The following is a 19006-nucleotide window of genomic DNA, read 5'->3' on the forward strand; positions in this document are numbered from 1 at the left end:
TTTCGTGTTACTATTTTGATAATATACTATGAATTATTTCTGACAAATTGTATAAATAATGCATTAATATTATTGTATATTATTCACTAATTGTACGAACTTTTTGTTTGTTTCATAAAAATGTGGTATAATAATTTGTAATGGGAACTAGTGAGTATACACATTGGCCTTAATTTCTAGTAGGCTAGGCTATATATATATGTATAGAATTATAGAGAAACAATCATAGAAAAAGAGAAAAATGAAGTGCATATATAGTTGCATACAACATGTCAATGATGGATCACAGTCACAGAAAATGACAACTTGCCCAGGTTTCAAATCCATCATCTCTGAGTAGTTAAATTTGAAATGGTGAGAGATTGAGGCTCTGGTGTAGTTTACAGATGCTGACTTATTCATGAGTTATGAGAAGACAATTTATAATAAAGGAAATTTTGTGGAACTCAGATTGAAATAATAGATGACATATATATGAACTGACATGAAAATTAAGAGAGATTTTAGCACCAATATATAGAACCATAGACGGTGCCTTATCGTTTCCCCTAGAAGCCAACGAGGCAAACTTTCAAACCAAAATTATCAATGTAGTCCCATTGTCATTCTTTTATATAAATTTTTGGAGTGCAAGTCCCAATGTAGCTTTCGCAGGAATTTAAATTTTGGTCTTCAAAGTAAAGATACATTTACTAGACTATGCCCTTACTGTATTTAAATTCTAGTATATGGTTCTGTTTAGATAAGGGAATGAAGGGGAGCGGCAGTTGTATAGTGCCTACAGATTGATAACATTGAAATAAAATAAAATAAAATAAAAAAAACTCAACTAAATTTTAGTGACAATTATGTTCTTAAATTTTAGACACTATTAAAACGATAATAACAATAATTAACAAGAGTTCATAGTTGAAACCTATGGGGACATTGATCGTGATTCATGATCATATAAAAAAAATTTAAGCATTTTCCACACTACTTTATATTGAAAGTAAGCTACTAGCTTAAGTTAGTCGAGATTGTAATTTTATTCCTTATGAATAGGTATTAACAACTTAAATAATGATCATAGTTAAATTTGAAATGTTGTGAGAACTAATTTGATGTATTTTTTTTTTCTGATAATGAATTTTCCATAAGTTCTGAGAAGAGTATTACGAAGAATATATTTTATTAGTACATATTACGAAGATGGCATATGTGTATATATATAGAGCCATAGAAATTTGAGAGATTGTTCAATAATTAAATTACCTTTAATATTTTGATATTTGCAATTAATTTAAAAAAAATAAAAACATATGTGGGACGAAAATAATTAACACTATTCTATTTTACTCCTATTCTTAAATTAAGTTACAGCACTTCTAATGATAACAAAATTTGTATGGATTGCTTGAAACAATTCATATAAAATAGATACATATATCAGACTGAACTAACATCACTAACAAGCTTTCTAAAATTAACAACTCACTACTTTTTGAATATTAATTATATTATATGACTTCAAATAAATAATTAACTACATGTACTGTAAACATTATAAATTGAGTAACTAACATATGCAACACAAAATATAAAATTTGATTTCCAGACACATTTAATATAGATATAATGTTGTGCAATTTGAGTTAATTATTTGGGCTTAAAAAAAATGTGAGAAATAATTGAAACACAAAAACCGTAAAGCATTTTAATCCCCATTGGACAACGCTATATATGACGATCTGAGCCAATTAAGCCCCCCTTTTCCCCCACACTACAAAGTACAAACAGATCAAAGCGAACCCTCCCTAGACCCTAGTGACTACATCCTTTTTTTCTTAAAATTAAATTAAAAACATTACTCGGAGAAGAGAACCAATTGACAAGAACTAGTCGATCAAGCATCAGCATAAAGTCCTATTCAGCTACTGAGAGTGTGAATTAAGTTATGAGTCGACACAAGACAGTGCTGCCATGTCAGAGGTCAAGAATACAATAGACTGCCTCGACGGCCGCTTAAAGCAGTGTCTCTTATGCCTTGCCATCTTTCCAGAGGGTGCTGTCATAAAAAAACAGCTGTTGATTCATTGGTGGATTGGTGAGGGGATCGTGCTGGATACTGAGATCGGTAAAGGACGCTTTGAAGAGTTCGTGTACCATGGTCTGATAGTACCAGTCAAACATGAGCACTGTGATGAGGTCCATGCATTCAGAGTATATCCATGGATCCGTCAGCAGCTGATCGAAGCAGCGAAAGAAAACAATTTCTTGGAGCTTGATCCCATGGGAAATCCTGTTGTCGGTACAACTAATTGTGTGATTCTGATGAAGGGGCAAAAACATGTGCGAGCACGAGTGCGGTCTTTTGGTAGGTCCAGCAATCAGGGTTTGCTATCCGTATACAATGTCGACCAACAATATGTGCATCTCGACAGGTCATGGTTCTCTGGCCAGAAAAAAATGGGCACTTTCCAGGTTGGGAGGTGTACTGCCTCCAGCGAACACCATACCGAGCTTGTGAAAGAATGGTTGTTGAAGGGTATCGGGGCTTGTAGGAACTTGAGGTATCTCAGCCTCAGAGGAATCTCTAGAATTGAGTCCCTTCCTGTTTCAATTGGAGATCTTTACTGTCTCATAATTCTCAATGTTAGAGCGTGCCACAACCTCGAAAAGTTGACTGTTGCTGTCACATCATTGAAGAAGTTGCAGTACCTAGATGTATCAGAGTGCTATTTGCTTGATCAAATGCCTCGAGGCCTCGGTCAGCTCGTCAACCTATAAGTGCTAAAAGGATTTGTGATTGGGAGCATGAAAAGCAAAGACCCGTGTGGTCTGACAGAGCTGACGAGGCTAGAGAAGCTAAGAAAGCTCAGCATCAGCATAGGCTGTCAGTCGGTGGCAACCGATGAAGAGCTCCAACAATTGGCCAGGTTAGAAAACCTGCGGTTTCTTTCAGTAACATGGGGAGTGGTAGCATCACACAAGAAACAGTCACTTGTTTCAAATTCTGGTAAAGTCAAGACAGCTGAGAGCATTGCAGACATGCGCCTCTGTCTTCCCCCGAAAATTGAAAAACTTGATCTTCGCTGTGTACCGTTTAGTGTATTAATTAATTTCCTGATTGGCTTTCGGCGACAAATTAAGTTGGCGGCTGAGCTGTCGAGGTATTGCGACTGAGATTCCTGAGAAATCTCAAATGTGACTGGGATGCTGTTCCTAAGTATTTGGAAGAATTATAGTGGTTAATCAATGTCAATCAAAGTCGTCGTAAACTGAGTTTATTAGAGAAACAAATACAAGCTATATATTGATCAGCTCAATTCGGAAATTATAATAAATAAAAATAGAAATGAAGTTGCGCTGGCCTCAGTAGCCCATCTTATTATTATTCAATACGTACGCAGCTGAATCATCCTATTGCAACACCAATTCAGTTCAGAACTTCAGATATCAGGTCATTAATTAATTTGATTATGAAAAAACTATAGAAGACCTTTTGAACATTTAAATGCTTGACAGCTTGAGAACCACCTAACTTTTAACTTCTACCGAGTCGAAATACGTGGGCTACTGGGCTTAGATGCCAACAGGCCGAGCCCGATCTCATGCTCCGCAAAAAACCCAGAAAAAGGTCTGATATTATTATTTATCTTTCTCAAAAAACAATAAAAAAAAAAAACATAATTGATATTTGTACACTATTAAGTATTAACGGAAATAAAATATTTTATTCAACAATTTGAATCTATCCCCAAAGATGGTCCAATTATATTTTATTTGTGTCTGTCTAAAACTATTCATTAGTCCATAATTAAATTTAAATCAGAATGCTTACATATATGAAATTAGGACATTTTGTTTGCTATCTATTTAAAATTTAGAAACAATGTTATTTGTTGTAACATTTGAAGCAATTACTGATACTAAAGATTACATTGCTCGATCATTCCAGAAGCTATATATGTTATAAATTAAGTTTGTATTAATTTAAAGTACTGGACAAGATGACAAACAATGAAAAAAACAATTTTACAAAATGAAATTAATTTATACTAGAAATTAAGTACGTACGTCCTACAATTAACAATCCTAGTCCATAAAAATGAAACCACCGCTAGCTCTCTAGCTCTCTAGCTCCATCCTACAACAAATTGATCTGGTCCTTGCATTGCTAACGGAATTCATATCAATTGAGAATTAAATTCGGCACTTCGATGGCTTTGACCTTGGACTGGAGATGCTGTTGTTTTTTTTCATTTCATACCTACTATTTCTCGGCGCTTATATACAATACAAGTATATAGGAACTACCACCTCTCCATTCTTGTGAGAATGAAGTTTGACTCAAACCGATGTTTTAGACAAAAATGCTCCTCTTTATTGATTTTCAATTAGTTTTCATTCAATTACTCCTTGAGAATTTATCAAAAAAAAAAAAAAAAAAGTTGCAGCTGCTACCAAGTTATCAAAAATAAAATAATTAAGTCTCTTAATTTGTATTCTTTTATTGAAATTTCAAGAGAAATACATCAGCTTTGGGAGTATAAAGGAGAGACCAATATGATTTTGATGCAATTACTTGGACTTGTATGTTGGATTGATGAAACCTCTAATTATAATATTTTGAAAATGGTCGGACATAAATGATTTCAATTATGCGACCAAATATTATTTATTTATTTTTTGTATGATATGTATATAAATTTTCCATAAATTTCCTTGAATAGTTTCAATGTGCTTTAATTGTTCCTGATTGTGCTTTTACTTTTGCTTTCCTCCAAAATTTATACGCATGAAAGGTTTATAATTTGCTATAATTCAATTAAAAACATGCTTAGCTATTTTTTTAAGGAAAAATTCGTATAGTTCTCTTATTATTTATCCAAGTAATTTCTACATCAGTAGTGATTTATAAAATTATCAGTTTGAATATTTCAACAATTTCATAGAACTTATAATGCTTTTATTTCTAATTAGTTTTTTTTAATGTTTTCTAAGAACTTATTAACTTTTTAATAAACCAGAAATTTTAAAAAACAAAAGACAAATTCGCAAATATTATTATGGACGACTTGACATGGTAATTAAACTTCACTAGTTTTGTTCCTGCAATACCCTTGTCTAGAAAGGTTAAAATTAATATAATTATACTAGTCTTCAAAGGACTTCCTTAATACAAATAAAAACTTTTGAATTAATTTTTAGAAATAATGGCAAGTTTCTTTATATCTAAATTCTAATTCCGTGCTCGGTAGTAACTATATCTAAATATTAATTACACATAAATAGAAGTTTCATAAAAAGGTATGAAAAGGAAGGTAGGCATAGTTTTAAGATTTTGCAAGAAAATGATGTAATGGAAGAAATGAGAAAGATGTTTTTTAAGCAATTAAATCATTTGCCATTCCAAATTCAACCACCCAAAAACTATATAATTACATATTTATCATCTCAAATTCTATAATTACATACTTATCATCTTAAATTTTAATATTTACCCAATATAATTAAATATATATCAAATATCTGTTAGTGTTAATGCCTCTCCTCATATCTCCCACTACAAGAATCAAAGACTTTTCGCGTGGGATGATAAAGAGTCATGAAGAGAGGCATTAACACTAAAAGAGGGTGGGAGAGACAAGGAGAGATTTTAGCACAAAAGGAAAAGAGTTATGCCAAAATAAAGCGGAAGCTATTATGTGAAGAAGAAGAGAGAAGGGACTAATTAAGTAAATAATTATATCTATATAATTTTAAACATAATTTTATCTCAGTTTTTAATTAATTGAGTAAATATATGTGTTATTAAAATTTAGAATGATAAATATGTAACTATAGAATTTGAGATGATAAATACTATAGTTTTGAGTAATATATATGAAATTCTCCTTCTTCTTTTTTTAACTAATTCTCAAAAAATAAAAGTGGTCATTGCAACTTCAAAATGCACCAAACATGCTACTAAATGATGATGTACAGATACTTAATTATTTCAAGATTTGCAGCTCTCCAACTCGAAATAGAATCTCAAACAGTGGGCCTACGGTCATGAACTAAGCCCAAAATTAAAAAATCTCAAACAGTCAAACACACCAAGTTTTTAATACTCTATTAATCATTTCTGCAGAAAGACTGAAATGAACCATCATCTTTCGTGCAAAAAAGAGAGAGAAGGTGACAAGAACTTTCAACTAATATTCATCGTTTTTCTGTGACAACACGTACGGTTTAACATGACTGTGTTATATATCGGTTAACATTGCTAACAAACAATCTGGATTCTACTTGTTTTTGTGTGCTGTCCCAAGAATGTGAAAATCATAACACATTATTAGGGGTGCACAAAAAATTCGAGATTCGTGATTCGATTCGAGTTCGATTCGAAAAAATTCGATTCAAAAGTAATTTGGTTCAAAATTAATTCAAACCAGTTCGATTCGAAATTAATTCAATTTCAAATTCGAACCAAAGTAGGTTCGATTCGAGACTTCGCGAATTGTATTCGAAATTAAGTCGTTAACATCCGAACTGATTTAGAACTTTTCTTGGGCTGAAAGCCTCTTCACAAGGCTTTAGTAGCCCAGCACGAATCTCATTCGTCTTGGCCTAACAAGACCCGTCTCCTCGCCTTCTCTGTTCGTCTTTTCCCTCTTCAATCTCCAGTTCTAGAAAGCACAGCACAAGATTGAGCGAGGTGAGAGCGCATGTGAATGGGAGGAGACGAGATGGACGAGGCAATGAGGACTTACTTCCCTATCTCTTTCGGAAAAACCTCGAAACCAGTTGGAATTGCTCTCAATTTAACCGAATTACTCTCAATTTCGAATAAAATCGAACTAGTTCGAATTATACCGAACCAAATTCGAATTGCCCTTTTAGGTTGAAATCTATTTCAATTTCAAACTGGGTTTGGTTCGAAATAATTTCGAATTCGAACTAGGCCCAATTCGATTCGGTTCGGGTCGTTTGCAGCCCTGCACATCATTGATAAAATTGATGGCAGAAACTTGCCACACCATTACATACTCCAGCATGTCAACAGATAATCCTTATCATTTACAGCCGTTAATTTAATGTAGCACGTTTTCAACGCTAAACGAGGTAGGTTGGCCTTCCCCTTTCCGAACTGCCACTGGGCCCCAGCCCAACTAAAAAACCTTTTACCTAGCCTCATAATCATATAATCCATTTTAAAGAACTTAATTTATAATTAGATCACACAGATCCGCATGTTCTTACTAATATAGTAATATTATTATTTTTCTCTTTCTTGTTTATTTGTTAATTGTATTTTTCTTGTACAGAGTCTTAGCATCTTCTAAGAAGTCAACTTCAAAACTTTTCAATTTTATCAAGATTCGTACATTTAATACGTACAAATTTTAAAAATATTCATACAAATTTTGATATGAATCAAACAACTTTAACGATCCGAACTACCTCCGATTCCAATCCCGAATTTTAAAAATATTCGTACATAATTTAGAGTACAATATCATCAATACTATAAATTGACTTTTATTTTTAATATAATTTTTATATAATTGATCTCTAATGTATATTAACTCAAATATTTTGGATAAACGTGAATGTCTCAATGTGTATATATCGGTTAGAGGTGTTTGCTTTCCAAAATTATCACCATTTTAAATTTTGTCTCTTTTTTTTGTGATTTGGTCGTCAAAAATATATAAAATTGTATAGAATTTCATGTAGGAATCACAATTTTTATCTCTCTCTTTTTTTCCTTTGTTTTCTATTCCTATAAATTTAGCATTTCTTATGCATATTCTAAAAATATATGTACATTAATTTGTCATAATTTTTCTAATTATAATGTTAGAAATAGTGTATACATTTTGGAACATAATTTTATTTGTAATACTAATAATTAAGATACATAATTTAATTATATTATGAAATAATTATATTCTTTTCAATTGTGAATTCTCCTTGTTCAAATTGCTTCATGTATTTTTAAATATTTGTTAATTATTTTACTAGAAATTCTTTGTTAACTATAAGTTTTTGTTTTATTAACGTTATTGAATCATTTTAATTTTATACTCTATTATATTATCTGAAATTTTTACACTAAAAAAATATTCTCAAATTCATAGCATTTTAAAAAATCAATGTTTTAAACCATTTATATTTATGCTGACTTATTATTATTCTTGTTATTTTACGTGTTTTAAGTATGTTGTAAATTTACTAAATAAAATTTTGTCAGAATTACAAAATATTTTAAAATTTTACGGTTTGTGTTGACTATACATTTTTTTTAGTTACAAGGTGTTCACATTTTTTCTAAATTTTCCTTTGGTTCTATTTTTATATACATAATATTTTGTTTATAATACATGTCACATGTATATACGTTTCTTTCTCTTTCTTGTGAAACGTCGTGTGTGATTTTAATTAAATTCTTACATTATTACAACAAAAATATCATATTATAAAAAAAAAGCCTTCAATTCAATAGTAACTAAATATGATTAATGTAATGAAAGAATTCAAACTGTAATAATAAATATTATAATATTGTATATTTAAATTAAATAGGGCTAAAATGCCTCATATATATCTTTCATGTTTCATCAGTGTCTCACATTTTTGCTTATGAGTGGACCCAGTAAGAGTCGGGAGGGGAGGATGGGCAACTGCACCCCCTTATTTTAAAGTTTTATGGAGATTTATAGATCTATACCAACTTTGCTTTCTTTAGAATTTTATTTGTTTTTTTGAAAATTTTCATTCGTAATTAAAATTTAAATTAGGATTAAAATTACAATAAGTTCCTTGAATTATATATGATTGTAATTAGGATTAGAACTTAGAGCATTCAAAATTATAAGTTAGGTTTTTTTTTTTTATCTAGTACCCGATTAGCTAATGAGTTTTAAACCATTTATTTATTTAATCCCGATTCGCTATCCCCCTCCTAATGAAAATCCCAGATACGTCCTTGTCCTTATTTATGTTTTCAGAGTATAATCAGTCGATCTGAACCGCTCAATATGACCTACATATTAAAATGTGCTTGGAGACCAAATTTAAATTTTTTGATTTTTTTTTTTAACATTTACATAATCACTATATTTGGATTGTCCAGAATATTTGAAAAACAAATGATTTCATACCTATAGAATAAAAATAATAAAAAGTTTTTAAAGAATATAAAATTTAATCTCTAAATATATTTTAATATACATATCATATTAAGACATAAAAATGAAAATAAAAATGTGAAATGCAGATTAAGACATAAAAAGATAAAAGACATTTTAATTCTACTTTTAAAAATAAGAAAGAATATTGCTGAGTCCAAATAACATATATATTTAGTGCAAAATGAACAGGAAACGTAGAAAAGACGCTCCACCAAATAGTATTCTTCGGGCTCAAACTATAGAGGCGATAAATAACGATCAACATTAATTGAAAGAGAAATTAAAGTTGCATCAAGGCTGTAAACTAAGTCATCGGAGATATTGTGACAAATTTGTACTAACAAAATTGACAGCGGTCTAAAATATATTATTCCAAATTAAAAAAAAAGACGAGTATTATTTGAAACTTTTTACTATGGAAATCAGATCCAGTGCAATACCTGACCGTTTAGAATGAAATCTGAGTCATTACTAAATACTAATGATTTAAAGACAGGATCCTTTGCACAAATTTCTCATTTATTTTTCGTCAACATTTTTTAATTTAAAAATTATGTAAAACTTGATATTTAATATAATTATTGATACTTAGCAATAATATTAGTTTGGCCACTGGGTAGACTTTAACGAAAATATATATATAAAAAAAATTAAAATTGTATTGATATATAACTAGTTGTATTGTATATATACTTCTAAAAAATGCCCCGTGAATATAATATTAGTTTGTTAATAGTAATTTGACAAACTAATTAGTAAATTTTGGTAATTGAATGTTCTTGTTTAAATAAATAAAATAATTAAGAGTAATATTAATTGAGAGGGGTGGTATTTTGTCAAGAAAATTAGAGAGAGTATTTTGTTTGAATTTTTTTAAAGGAATTAGTTTGTAAAATTTCCCCACATAGCTTAGATTTATCAAAATGTGCAAGTGAAAAAAAATCTCGATATCAATCTCTAGTACATTGCAATGTGTGGATTGATTCGTGCATTGGATTTATAACTCCATTTTCAAAGTTTAAATAATTAATTTGAACTGTTCAACATTATAACCATATGAAAATATAATTGAAGATCAAATTTTATATTATTTTTAGACAATTAGAAACAAAAAATTATGGACCATCCAAGAGAAGTGATTTTCCAAGTATCTAAAGAGATGTGAATCCTGGTACTACTAAGTACTAACACTAAAAAGGGAGGTGCTACACAAATTTGGTTTACTTGGTATCTGATTTAAACTGTAATCCAAGACATGTTAATATTTTATACTAAATCGATATTAATTGACTTTGGTGTTAATTAATTCATGTTGGTGGAAATTAAGTTTAATTAAGTAGTTTGTGTTGTTAAATTTGTTGAATTTGAAAATAAATTAAATTATTCAGGTTTCAGATGAAGTAGGTACGTGTGGAATATTGTCTGACTTGATTTCATTTTCTTATCAAGGTATAAACCTAGCTAGCTAGCTAATATGGTTGAATGTGGGATGAAATTAAAGTGTAGACCAATATTAATATCCTTTGGGAGTTCACATATGCAATTAAAAAGGTTTTAATTTGGACCTCATCCTGAATATATATATATATAGTACGTCAATATATATATATCTGGTTTGATTATAGAATTAGTATATATGGTGGAACGGGAGATCAGCCTTAGCCTTAGGGCCGGAGCCTAGAAAGACTATATATATATATATTAATGCAACAGGAGATCAACAACATTTGCAGACAAGGCAAATTAAGTCAGGAAGCGGCGACTGGCGAGGCAATGGTTAGCATTTGGCCGGGTAAACATATATATATAGTAATGGTAAAAAGGTTGTTTGTTTTGACATATTTCATTTTTATTGTTTTGTTCATATTTTGTGGCTGACGCTTGCTAGCTAGTTGTGTGTTTGTTCATTGATAAGGGTTTGTTGCTGTTCGATCTCAACCGTTCCGCACGATGTAACTGACACTCGAAGAATTGGTGAAGAATCTGCCAATCAATCAAACATCTATACAAATTATGAAGTTCAATTTACAGCTCAAGTCTTTGAAAAAATTTAAACTCTAATCTCGTTTTTGTAGTCAGCTTTAACAGTATATTTGAAATATTCTAAAATAAGATCTGTAAGTATTACTTTATCTAAGTTTGACCCTTTGAGAGAATTAAGGAAGAACTGGATTTGTCCCTCATATTAATTTTTCCATGCCTAGCTACAGTGGAATGGGAATGGCTCCAAGATCATCGATCGAGGTATAATTTTAGAACTCAGACGTCAATAACTTCAACAATGTTTTGTTTACAACAAAATAATAGAAGTACTAAGATGCTGGAGTGTAAATAGATCGGATACGGACCGATAATAATAAAATTGTATACTTATATATTAATTATAATTATTTCAATATATATATATAATATAAATAAATTGTATACAACAAAATAACCAGTGTAGCTATATATATATAGCGTGTTTTGTGTTGTTCTGTTTTAGATTATGCAATTTTTTAAATTATTGATAGATTGTAGTGGTACATACGTACTTTCGATACTGGAACAATTGGTGAATCATGAACGGTTGAGATTTTGATTGGAGATATCTCTCTAATCAGCGCACAGCTGCATATCACAGTCGTTGGATTTAACGACTCTGATTTACATATTTTCTCCTCTAAATTAAGTTCATAATATCATATTTACCCTTTTAAATCTTCAAAATCCACAAATTTACTCAATTAATCAATAACTCAAATTAATCATATATACTTGATATTCTCCTTCTCCTTGATACTTGATATTTACCCTCTTCCTTCTCCTTCTCCTTCTCCTTCTCCTTCTCCTTCTCTGGTGGCCATGGCAGATGGAGCGGATCTCTTTGGGTTGCTAGCTGTGAGAATATTAAAAAGAACAAGTTTCGTTCGATCCTTCCAACTCCTTTTCATCTTTGTTTGGATTCTCTTCACAATCAATTTGAAGGTCAGCTTCTAGCTAGCTTCAAGCAATTAATCAAGTTTCCTGTTTTGTTTCCAGTCTCTTTGAATTTCCTCTCATTTTTCTCAATTCGCAACCAATTCTCCATTTTGCATTGCACCTGAAGGCTCCATGGCAACCGATGGAGACAAACCAAGCCAACAACATAATTCCATTTCTCAAATATAAAAAGCTTTGACTAAAAGACCATCCAAGAATTGATTCGAGAGCTGCCACCGCAAATTGGGATTATCTAGTCTTACATCTATTAGAATCCAAAAAAGGAAGCTGGCTCATGTCTTTTCCAAATGCCCCAAAATTTCCAAAATCCTTTTATGGGAGCCATTCAATGGAAGGAGAAGGACATGGATTAGGGATTAGGTGATTAATTATATTTTAAAGAATATTAACCATAGTTAATTTTAGTTATTGATTAATTGAGTAAATTTGTAACTTTTGAAAATTTAGAAGGGTAAATATGATATTATGAATTTTAGAGGGGAAAATACGTAATTTTGAAGTTTTTGAGGGGCATACGTGAAATTTCTCCTTATTTTTTAAAATTTAGATAGTTGATTCAAATTGTGAAATATGATTTCTATATAAAAAAAATTGTTTTTTTTATAGATAGAAAATTGCTAATGTTGGATGGTCCATAATTTGGTTTTCCCCTTGTCTGAAAAAAAGAAATATAAAATTATGTAAAATTAATCTGCAAGTACATTTTTATATGAAGAAAACGTTAAACAGTTCACATCAACAGTTTGGATTTTAAAAAAAGTGATATGCATCCATAGCGATGGTAGTTGTGTGTTAAGGATGTGTTTGGATACACTAAAAATATGAGCTATTTGGAATAACAATGTGCACACATATAACAGTTTTGCTATCGAAATAGTTCGAACAGTTGTTATTATCTATTTTTTGTAAATGTTGGAATAACTATTATTCGAAAGTTTGAAGAGAGATAAAAAATATATCTTTCTCAGATTTTCATCCACACAGTCTCAAAATGACAAAATTAACGATAAATCTGTCATCTCCATGTCGTAACAATTCGTTTGAGACCCTGTGTAACATTCCGAAAAAAAAAAAGTTATTATTATTTTTGGTAACAAATTTTTTTTTATATTATAATAAAGATTATATGATGTTTTGAAAACATATTTTATTTATACAACACTAGATTGTCTTTGAAAAAAAAAATGAATAAAATAATTTTAGTCATTAATGCTCATGTTTCTCTGATTCAATCACTGTTAGTATAATCATAACATTATCATCATCTCTATCAGATTTAATTAATATACTGTACAACTCTATTTTGAATAATTATGGTATGTAAGTGCTACACTATATATATATAGTTTACTTTATATATATCTTCATCCTTTATAGCTTTAATAAAACAAGGTTACAAATGCTATTATGTTTAATTTCCAATTTGGCAATAACCACCATTTCACTGTACTTTCGGGAGTTTAATTTTATAAATAACCGTGTCCCCTAAACGCAAGAACTCATATATACCCTTTGATTCATTAAAGCTCACACCATGTGAAATTCCTTCTCCTGCCTTCTACTTTATTCTCTTTTCATAAAATTAAATACTATTATGATATATCTCCATGAATTATATCTTCAACTGGATTGTCAATGATGATCATTCCAGTCAACGCATATCTCATATGTCAGTAATCCTTTCTCATTTTATTTCAATTTCCAAAATTCTAATTTCAATTATTGATCGATTGTCCGTCTCATTTGTATTCTGACTACGTCGCAGTGATTTTGAGTTGTTGAAATCCGATTTGAAGTTCTGAAAATCTTGCTATCAGGTAACCGGACTTCTCTATAACTGTTTTTTCGTTTTGTATGGTTGATTTGAATATTGGTATATGTTGCATATTGAATTATGATGGTATATTTAACAGGATAGCGGGTCTGAGGTTAGAATTTGATATGTGATTGTAGCCTCTCACTGTTGGATGGATTTCCCAGTGGGTTGGCGGTCTTCCAATGTTGGATGGATTTCCCATTGGATTGGCGGATTAAAAGAATAAGAAAAGGTAATGTCCCCCGGGCTACAGTCCCCCAAAAATCTCCGTGTATAAAAGCCTTTCTTTTTTAGCTTAGTTCTGACGCGTTTTTAACTGCTACAACTGCCATAATTTTAACTGCTATAATTTCAAGTAAACTATGTATGTTTACAGAATAATATGTGTATGTTTACAGGATAATATGTGTATGTTTACATGATATTATGTGTATGTTCACAGAAATAAAAGGTAATGTTTACAAAATTATATGTGTATGTTTATAGGATAATATGTGTATGTTTACAGGATATTATGTGTATGTTCACAGAAGGTGGTCCCCAATAGCTGTCACGCGTTTTCAACAGCTGTCACGCGTTTTTAACAGCTTTCACGCGTTTTTATGTTTACAGGATTTGTTGAATTAGTTTACAGGATTTAGTATTGATGTTTACAGGATTTAGTATTGATGTTTACAGAATTAGTTGAAAATCTCCGGGAATTTTTGGGGAACTGGAGTTGGGGGACTGTTAGCTGCTTCCTAAAAGAATTGTGTTATAAGAATGTGGAAATCGCCTGTGACAGAGATTACACATGTGTGAATATGATGTGATTGGTTTTATGGATAACCTAGACCGACATGCTATTGCTAGTTAAATATGCATGCATAATTTGATGTGAATTTGTGTGGATTAATCTGGTCTATTTGAATGGTTGTTAAATTAAGCCTATTATAGAGAAGCGCATCGTTAAATAACCGGTTCCTGAGCTTTGTAGCTGACTCCGTTTTGTTGTTTTGTTTTCATTTTGTTGGCGACGTAGGTTGACGGGCCAAGAAAATGTGTGAAGATGCTTATATAATCACGCTCCGGATGGTAAAAATCTCGGTGTGACACCCTGTTTGCTTATTTTTCACTATTTCAAATGTACAATCCAAACAATATTTATACTAATCCGAATAGCATCGTTTTCACACTAATCTGAAAATCACGATTTTTTCTCTATTCTCATCTACTAAACTCAAATTTCGATATTCTAGGTTCCCTCCAAATATACCCTGATATGCATATTACCAAAATAAAAAATCTCATTATGAACTTGATTTTGTAAAAAAATAACTTAATACTGCACGGCTAATTTCTAATTTTATTTTTAAGATGAACTTGATGTCACAATGATCAAAAATTATGATAAACGTAGGAAACAAATATTGGTTTATATTATTTCATTCTTATTAAATACTATATATTATTTCAACTACTAACATTTTTGTAAGAAAAAATTTAATTTTATATATTGTCCCTACTGAGGTTAAAAAGGTTGATTAGGCTATAAATTATAAATAAAAAAATTCATTGGAGAAGGTTAATGAGCCTTAACAGAAAAAAAAAATCAGTTTGATATAATTTTCTTGTCTGAACCTGGGAGTAGGAACTCCAATTAAACTTTGATCAAATATAATTGTATATTATATATTATATTAGGCCAATTTGAAAATTTCACAAAAGAAAAGGTAATACTAATTCACTATATATTTGGCACTCAAATTTAAGTCAAATTCATTGCACAATAAAAAATAAATTTTTTGATCAATTTGTACACAAACTTCTGATTTGATAATAAAAGACCAGGACAGTTGTGCAATGTAACTTTATGTGACATATCATTTCAAATCAAAGAGAGATACGTGATACACAAATAATGTCACGTGACCAACACACGTGACGTGATGTGATGAAACTGATAATGATATAACTAATTTTCTACAATAAATATTATTATGAAAAATATGTATGAGAAAGCAACTATAAATTAATACTCTTGAAACTTAATCTATATCCTCCCAAGCACTTTAGACGATTCAGACTAGTACATTTCAACTAGTGTAGTGACAGTATTATTGGACTTTGAGATTTATGTCAAGTTAAAAGGAACGGTCTGAATCCACTAATTGTAAAAGATTCTCTTGTGTAATAATGAAGATGATGTGAATTCTCTGAAACTAACATACAATTAAATATCTTATGAAAATATTCTGATAATTATAATTAACCTATAAGAAATGGACTGTAGATATTTTCTTTGGTGCCTCTTTCGACTATTGCTCCATACACAAGAGACCTAACCAAGAGTGAAGGTTGTGAGATCTAACCACTTTAAAAAAAAAAACTATAACATAAACCTATCAGCTCAAACAAGTAACGGCCAATTCAGCTTTGGTTTACTTCTACCGGTCAGGAACACGAAACAGCCACAAGGGGAAGAAATAAGCCGTGAAACAAAAAAAGAAATGATATATTGTGAAGGAAACTTATCTTACAAGCGAAACCGTAAGGAAGTCATGGTTGTTGGATGCGTGTCGTTCTAAGAAACCAATCCACTTCAAAAAAAGTTTCATCTACATAAATAAAAGTAAAACTCAAATATTGGTACTAATCAAGAGTGAATGTTGTGAGATCTAACCACATAAAAAAAACTATACCATAGACCAATCAGGTCCAACAAGTAACGGCTAATTCAGCTTTGTTTGACTTCCACCGGTCAGGTACACAAAACAGCCACAAGGAGAAGAAATAAGTCATGCAACAAAAAAAGAAAAGATGTAATGTGAAAGAAACTTATCTTACAAGTGAAACCGCAAGAAAGTCATGGTTGTTAGATTCGTGCCGTTCCATGAAAGCAGCCCACTTCAAGAAATGCCCCATCTACATAAACAAAAGTACAACTCAAATATCGGTATTAACAAAGAGTGAAGGTTGTGAGATCTGATCACCTAAAAAAAACTATAATAGAGACCTATCAGCTAAAACAAATAACGGCCAAGTCAACATTGGATGACTTCTACTGGTCAGCAACACGAAACAACCACAAGGGGAAGAAATAAGCCGTGCAACAAAAAAAATATATATTGTGAAGAAAACTTATCTTACAAGCGAAACCGCAAGGAAGTCATGGTGGTTGCATGCGTGTCGTTCTAAGAAAGCAGCCCACTTCAAGAAAAGCTCTATCTACATAAATAAAAGTAAAACTCAAATATTGGTACTAACCAAGAGTGAATGTTGTGAGATCCGACCACTTAAAAAAAAACTATACCATAGACCAATTAGCTCAAAAAAGTAACGGCCAATTCAGCTTTGGCTGACATCTACTGATCAGGTACATGAAACAGCCACAAGGAGAAGAAATAAGCCGTGCAACAAAAAAAATAATATATTGTGCAGGAAACTTATCTTACAAGTGAAACCGCAAGGAAGTCATGTTTGTTAGATGCATTCCGTTCAAAAAAAACAACCCACCTCAAAAAAAGCTCCATCAACATAAATAAAAGTACAACTCAATTATCAGCACTAACCAAGAGTGAAGGTTGTGAGAGCTAACCACCTCAAAAAAACTATAACATAGACCTATCAGCTCAAACAAGTAACAATCAAGTCAGCTTCGGCAAACTTCTACCGGTTATGTCACAAGGAGAAGAAATAAGTTGTGCAACAAAAGAAGAAGGGATATATTGCGCAGGAAACTTATCTTACAACTGAAATCGCAAGGAAGTCATGTTTGTTGAATGCGTGCCGTTCCAAGAAAGCAGCCTACTTCAAGAAAAGCTTCATCTACATAAACAAAAGTACAACTCAATTATCGGTACTAACCAAGAGTGAAGGTTGTGAGAGCTGACCACCTAAAAAAAACTATAACTTAGACCAATCAGCTCAAACAAGTAACGGTCAAGTCAGCTTTGGCTGACTTCTACCGGTTATGTACACGAAACATCCAAAAGGAGAAGAAATAACCCGTGCAACAAAAAAGGAAGGGATATATTGTGTAGGATACTTATTTTACAAGGGAAACCGCAAGGAAACCATGTTTGTTAGATGCGTGTCGTTCAAAGAAAGCAGCCCACTTCAAGAAAAGCTACATCTACATAAACAAAAGTACAACTCAATTATCAATACTAACCAAGAGTGAAGGTTGTGAAATCTGACCACCTAAAAAAAACTATAACATAGACTTATCAGCTCAAACAAGTAACGACCAAGTCAGTTTTGCCTGACATCTACCGGTTATGTACACGAAACAGCCACAAGGAGAAGAAATAAGCCGTGCAACAAAAAAAAGAAAGGATATGTTGTGAAGGAAACTTACCTTACAAGCGAAACTACAAGGAAGCCATGGTAATTGCATGCGTGTCGTTCCAAGAAAGCAGCTCACTTCAAGAAAAGCTTCATCTACAAAATCAAAAGTACAACTCAATTATCGGTACTAACCAAGAGTTAAGGTTGTGAGATCTGACCACTTAACAATAACTATAACATAGACCTATCAGCTCAAACAAGTAATGGCCAAGTCAGCTTTGGCTGACTTCTATCGGTTATGTACGCGAAACAGCCACAAGGAGAAGAAATAAGTCGTGCAACAAAAAAAAAAGATATGTTGTGAAGAAAACTTATCTTACAAGCGAAACTGCAAGGAAGCCATGGTAATTACATGCGTGCCGTTCCAAGAAAGCAGCCTACTTTAAGAAAAGCTTAATCTACATAAACAAAAGTATAACTCAATTATCGGAACTAACCAAGAGTGAAGGTTGTGAGATCTGACCACCTAAATAAAACTATAACATAAACCTATTAGCTCAAACAAGTAATGGCCAAGTCCGCTTTGGCTGACTTCTACCGGTTATGTACACGATACAAAAACAAGGGGAGGAAATAAGCCGTGCAACAAAAAAATAAAGGATATAATGTGAAGAAAACTTATCTTACAAGTGAAACTGCAAGGAAGCCATGTTTGTTAGATGAGTGTCGTTCTAAGAAAAGAAGGGATATATTGTGCAGGACACTTAACTTACAA

General features: G+C 31.4%; 1 protein-coding gene across 1 annotated transcript; it reads left to right on the forward strand.

Annotated features, from left to right (window-relative positions):
- The first annotated feature begins 1962 nt into the window (after positions 1-1962).
- LOC144556607 (disease resistance RPP13-like protein 4) lies at positions 1963-2769 on the forward strand. Its single transcript, XM_078304988.1, has one exon. The coding sequence runs from the start codon at positions 1963-1965 to the stop codon at positions 2767-2769; it is 807 nt and encodes a 268-aa protein (XP_078161114.1).
- Positions 2770-19006: the final 16237 nt, after the last annotated feature.

This window comes from Carex rostrata, chromosome 7 (genome assembly GCF_964058835.1).
Source record: "Carex rostrata chromosome 7, lpCarRost1.2, whole genome shotgun sequence".
NCBI classification, from domain to species: domain Eukaryota; kingdom Viridiplantae; phylum Streptophyta; class Magnoliopsida; order Poales; family Cyperaceae; genus Carex; species Carex rostrata.

Excerpts from the sequence above, each read along its gene's own strand:
- LOC144556607 (XM_078304988.1), top strand. The coding sequence starts at position 1,963 with ATGTCAGAGGTCAAGAATACAATAGACTGCCTCGACGGCCGCTTAAAG.